This window comes from Diadema antillarum, unplaced genomic scaffold (genome assembly GCF_040938485.1).
Source record: "Diadema antillarum isolate AM-2024a unplaced genomic scaffold, OU_Dant_1.0 scf00000205, whole genome shotgun sequence".
NCBI lineage: Eukaryota > Metazoa > Echinodermata > Echinoidea > Diadematoida > Diadematidae > Diadema > Diadema antillarum.
In genome coordinates this window covers 2,355,895-2,362,028 of record NW_027271094.1, presented here as the reverse complement: position 1 = coordinate 2,362,028, position 6,134 = coordinate 2,355,895, and the positions used below count along the sequence as shown (strand labels likewise).

Sequence of the window (6,134 nt, the reverse complement as noted above, 5' to 3'; positions counted from 1 at the left end):
TCAGAGAAACGAAGATATCCTTGAACTTAGTGTGCCAAACCTTGTCTACGTGGCATTTCAATGCTGCAGCTCCAGCAGAAGAACATATGCTTTTTCATGATTCATTATGTGTGTACATACATGCCAAAGGTAAAAAGAAATGCAAAATATCTTGATGCAATCTTTTCAAAAGCGAAATTTCAATCTTTGTTCCATCTTTGAACAGCGCATTGGTAGCTCAAAACTTGCTATAGGGACATGCCAGTTTTTAAGGTGAACCCCATTGCTCATAAGGGGAAAATGAAATACGACTTTTGATATTTAAGAATTGATCTAAATAATATATCAAAATTCTTTCTATATCTATACCAGTCATGTTGATATGTAATATGATAACAATAAACATTTCCTGTCAAGGGCAGCAAAAGATATCGAAAGTCTCAGTGATAACGATTCATACTTTTAATTTAGGTATTTATGATATTTTTCATACCCTTAACGAAGAGGATGATGCCATATCTTTCTTTATTTACAAATGCTTATTTTGAACATTTCACCCAAATGAAGTCCAATAATGTCTGGAAATTAAATGTACCTGACTCAGAAGCAGTGTAGTTCCCAATAAAATTTCGTTTGTTTGTTCATCATGTTTACGCGTGTTTCTGAAAAATGAAGTGAAACTAATAGGTCCATACGAAACAATTGGTGTAGGAGTTATTCTAGGTGTCTGTTGATTTACGACATGGATTAAGTTCCCTATTGTCTATTTCATCAAACCAGATCAAGCAGCCTATTGGTCCTTCTGACAAGGTAGAAGAGGAGATGGCGGGAGCCAACGGCTTTAACAGCGACTTCCCCAGCGGGCATGACCGCTACTTGGCCCTGCAGCAAGTCAGCCAGAAGATCCTGAGTCGAGCCGGTACTAGGAATAGTATGGAAGACCGAGAACTGGAGAGGCGCACGAGACAGCTCTACTTCAACGAGAGCCTGAAACAGGCCCAGTACGAATCGGTGGAAAAGCGACTCAAGGCAAACTTGAAGGACCATTTCTTGTACAGCAACACCCTCCAAGAGAGCGTGCGCCCCCGAAACAAAACGCGAAAGCACCAACCGTTCCTACCGAGTATTCCCGCCACTGCCGAGATGAAACCGTTCGGTCGGTACAGCGGGCGTACCCGCTCAAGAATGGACTCGGCAATGGAGCGGCTGGACCAGAAAATGCTGCATCGCGAGGAGAGGAAAACCGCCAAACGTTTCTCCGAGTGCAAGCAGGAGAGCGACGTCCTGATCCGAAGGCACCTCAGCACCGAGCAGATTCTTGAAGCAAAGGACTTGCCACTGTCGGAACGGCTCACCTTCGACAGCGTAGAGAAATTCCGCACCATAATCGGTAACGCGAAAGCGAAGGCTGTGATCGATCGTCTGCGTAAGCGCATAGCAGAGAGGAAAGAGCGGGAAAAGGGAACGAAAGTACTAAAGCGATCAAAGGGAATATTTCATACGCAGGTGCATGATGTTACCTCATAGCTGATGATAGAGTATAGGTAATTTACTGCAAAGACGCTCGAAGAAATGAACTCTAAAAAGTAGCGGTGTTGAAAGAACTTCTCATGATGGAGGTGGTTTTGAACAAAACTTAACTCCTAAAGATGACAATTGTCTTATGTGCTTTATAATTTTGTTACGGCATGATTAATTGATCCTGTCACGTGACAACAAGTAAAAGACATGTATAGCATTCGAGGAAGAATGAGCGAGATTCCAAGAAACGCTCTTGTAAATGACTCACCGCTATGTGTGACGGTATTAACGCGATGGCACGGTTTGCCTAACACGGGCACTTATAAATATCCCTATAAACCTCTCACAGTCATATTGACAGTGTGCGCAGTGAACATACGAATGTACGTGAATGTATGATAACATATCATCGTGACAATCAGCCCCTTATTCCATTGGGTAAAGGGTATATTTACATCATAATGGGTTTGAAGACTATCTATCATTATTTCCATGTTCAGTGTATTCTTGTGTTTTATTCTCCGACTATTAAGCTCATGGCGTCACAACGCCTTGATTGCGTTGCATGTTCTATGACAGTGGAGACACAGTGATTCATGTCCTTACCATGCCTTGACAATGCTCTCAGAATGTCTCAATACACAACAATCTACTTAATTTGCAGATCCATAATAGTAACCGAATGCCACATATTATGTTTAGATTGTCCTAGGTGTATCATGTTCTTATGTTTTATTAGTGGAAAAATGAGCAGAGAAATGGGATTCGATCGGGAGGAATCCCATTTCCTTTGCTCATTTTTCCACTAATGAATTGTGTTCACTTCTGGTCAGTTTCCTTCTGTTTGCGTAATTATGTTCTTATGATAATAGTAGACATTTATAGAGCGCCTTTTCCACTGGAGCAAAGCGCTAGTTATAATGATAAGATGTCAGTTTTGGTCCCTAAAGCAGTCACTTATTCCCTTTCAATAAATGTGGAGAGTTCTGCTAGGTTAAAAGAGACATTCACATCAATCACTACTTGAAACCTCGCCTTCGGTGGTGATATTATAAAGGACCAAGACAGAGGTTGTGGCTAAAAAGGAACCAGAAAGTAGGTGCAACACATTACGAAATGTGACTGTTCTACTACTGATATTAAGGAACACAGTTATGTTTTTCCCCTAAATTTTGTCCTTCTCTTGCTCGATGTAGACAATAATCAAGACAACGTCTAGGCAATCTTTGATGGGAGATTAACAGAATTGCGATTATCATATTTTGTCACTTTATATGGCCGTATACTAAGAGCTTACATCGGCTTCAACCGTGTTCCTAAATAATTATGTCTTTTCCGATTCCAGCATGTATTCGTTGTAATCAAGTTTAAAAATAGTCCGTACATTCAGAGCCCCAGTGACCTTGACACAATTACTCTCACTAGAATCAAGTAACAGGTGCACACAGTACTAATGATTCATCTGAAATCTTCATACAAATAGGAAGAGACATGCTGGGTGGTTATGTCTTACGAATTCGACAACAGGAAAAAAATGAAAAATAGGCTTTCTCGTTAGAGGCGGAGTATTGCGATTATAGAATGCTTCTAGTTGCAAAGACGTTCAACAGTTGTCTCGACTTAGGCTTAAAGAAAAGTGTTGGTACCTCAAACGTTTCCCTGAGTTTCCTTGTCTTAGTTTGTGTTTCAGGTTCGAAAGTACCTTTCATATAACTAACACTGTGAGACTTACTCGCCCCAAAGTGCTCTCATGTCTTAGTAATCATGCAATAATGGTTTCGTACCAGAGCAGAGCGGGCTCTGAAAAAATCGAACGAGCCGTTAGTTTGACTCGACGCGGTACCGCGATAATCAATGTACACGTATTTTACGAAACCATTATTGCATGATTACTAAGACATGAGAGCACTTTGGGGCGAGTAAGTCTCACAGTGTTAGTTGATATGAAAGACACTTTAACCTGAAACACAAACTAAGACAAGGAAACTCAGGGAAACTTTTGAGGTACCAAAACTTTATATTATCTTTAATTCGTGTTTGAAAGTCCACTGGAAATTTCCCCCGGAAGTGACCACAATATATCATATTCATTATAAAGCTCGAAAGTGTATCAAGAGAAAGTAAATTGAAGAGCAATGTAGAGATCTATGATGTAATTTTTAATGCTGAAATATCCCAGACAAATCCGAGGAAAGCAATGCGCAAGCAACGCAGTAAGTTGGTTATCTATCAAATTTAAAGGGAGAATCAAAAGAAATATCAGGTGCTCCATATCGTCTGCAAAAATGGAAATGCATTTCAATAATTGCACAGGGTGTATTGTTGTTTTCATTTTTGTTTATATTCCACTCTTCTGAAGAGTATTTGTTAAGAAAAATAATGAATATGTTTCGTAAAGCTACCATCTTGGCATTCATTTTGCGTTGAGAGGAGGTGACCTGAATAAATTCAGTCTATACGTCGTTGTTCTGAAAATATACAAGCAAATTCCTATCTAGAGGGCGTTTCGCTCTTTTGATGTCTTTTAACTGTGATCACGATATAACTCTGACACTCTGATGTTGATAAATCATGATCGTCGAAGAGGAAAACAATGATAATGATAATAATAATAATAATAATAATAATAATAATAATAATAATAATAATAATAATAATAACAACAATAATGATGAGGTCTTATTTACCCAGGGTAGCCTCTACAATGTTGCCACTGCTCTACCAGAGGGCCATGCTATTATTATTATCCTAGCATTGCCAGGTTCCCATCTATACGCCTGGGTCGAGAGAGACATAGTGGGTAAAAACATCTTGTCCAATAGGACGTAAAAGCACTGGGCGGGATTCGAACTCGGCTCCTCCGATCGGGAGTCGGGAGTCTTATCCACTATGTCACAGCGCCCCCATAATAACAATAATAACAATTATTGATGGAGGTTGAAAGAGATGTCTTCTCTTACATTGTGGCAAGATGGTGTTTTAAACAACCCTCACTCTGCTTCTTCTTTTGATATGAATATAAGAAACCTTGCATTGATAATAACGCTTTGTCAGACATGTCAGAAATGTAACCATGGTAACTCGAGTATCTTTAAGTGTAAAATCAAAGAAAACTCTAATAAAATGTTGTTGCATCATGCAAAGGCTTGGATTAATCATGTTTCTACTAATATCTTTCAGATTTCCCCAGTTGTTTGTTGACATTTATTTCATTAAAAGGGATGATATAGTTTTGGATGAAATGAGGATTCCGGTTTAAACTTTTTGCGAGATTATTAGAAACCACTTTTATGAAATATTGAATAATATACAATTCTCAGAGGAATTGAGAGTTTGACAGAAATCGGTTTTGAAATGGCTGAGATATCCAGAAAAACGAAGTGGTCCTAAAAAATCATGGGACCCGCCTTTTGTAAGGACTAATTTGTTTTACCTTGTTTTTGGATATCTCAGCCATTCCCAAACCGATTTTTGTCAAACCTTCAATTCCTCTGAGAATTGTATATTCTTTAATACATGTATTTCATAAAAGTGGTTTTTGATTATCTCGCAAAAAGTTTAAACCTAAATCTAAATCCCAACCAAAACTGCATCATCCCTTTAACATGCACGATCTCATAGATCAACCATTATATTACTAATAACTTAGGAAACAGCCTGAGCCCTTTTGTGTGAAAACTGCTGTAGTTATGACCTTCGTGGAAAGTGTTTGGTTAAGCCTTACTGACATCTTTCTTTCTTGTCTTCTTCCCCCCCCCCCTCTCTCTCTCTCTCTATCTGTCTGCCTTGTAGTCCTATTTCTATTATTATTGTTACCAATAAAAATAGTAATAATGATGATGATAATAATAATAATAATAATAATAATAATAATAATACTTGTTATTATTATTATTATATTATTAGATCATATCATTATCATCATCATTGGTATTATTATTATTATTATTATTATTATTATTATTATTATTATTATTATTATTATCATTATTATTATTATCTTATCATCATCATCATTCGATCTCCATCTTCTCCTCTGAAATATCTCAACTGCTAATTCTGCATGTAGCAAGAGCTATCGCGTACGAAAATCAATCAAAAATCAAGAAAGAGACGCAAATGAGCAGTGAAAGCAAAATGAAACACAATTTTATTGGCAAAATTTTTACATACACTGCATCATAACAAGCAAATGACGCTATAAAATCGTTGACACTTGGTCAGAATTGTCACGTATTTGGCTGGTTCGGTTCCATTTTTTGCATGGCCAGATGCACGATCAATTTTTGTGGTTCCAGAAGATTAAGTCGTCCAATTTGCAATGCATATGTTTTCATCACAAAAACACTTCAGAGTAATTAGCATTTGATACAAAAAGCATAACGTTATTCAACGATCATTTCGTGTATTTGAATGTCTTATCGCAATATTTACAAGCAATGATTTGATTAAAAAAGATAAAAGATTTCATACATTGATATAATCCAAGTAAGAATCATCATAATGTACACTAGCTACGCTTTGATTTGCGTGGTTCTACAAGATTATGGCAATTCGCACAAATTATTGCTTTCCACATCATCTGTAATGGCAAACTTGAATCTGAGTGTCCACCCTGTGTTATAACATAAAGA

The 6,134-nt window shown here is 37.5% G+C and overlaps 1 protein-coding gene across 1 annotated transcript; it reads left to right on the top strand.

Annotated features, from left to right (window-relative positions):
* Nucleotides 1-801: 801 nt before the first annotated feature.
* LOC139724045 (uncharacterized) lies at nt 802-1,506 on the top strand. The gene has a single exon (XM_071635243.1). It carries the CDS (start codon nt 802-804, stop codon nt 1,504-1,506), a length of 705 nt encoding a protein of 234 aa, XP_071491344.1.
* Nucleotides 1,507-6,134: the final 4,628 nt, after the last annotated feature.

Excerpts from the sequence above, each read along its gene's own strand:
- LOC139724045 (XM_071635243.1), top strand. The coding sequence starts at position 802 with ATGGCGGGAGCCAACGGCTTTAACAGCGACTTCCCCAGCGGGCATGAC.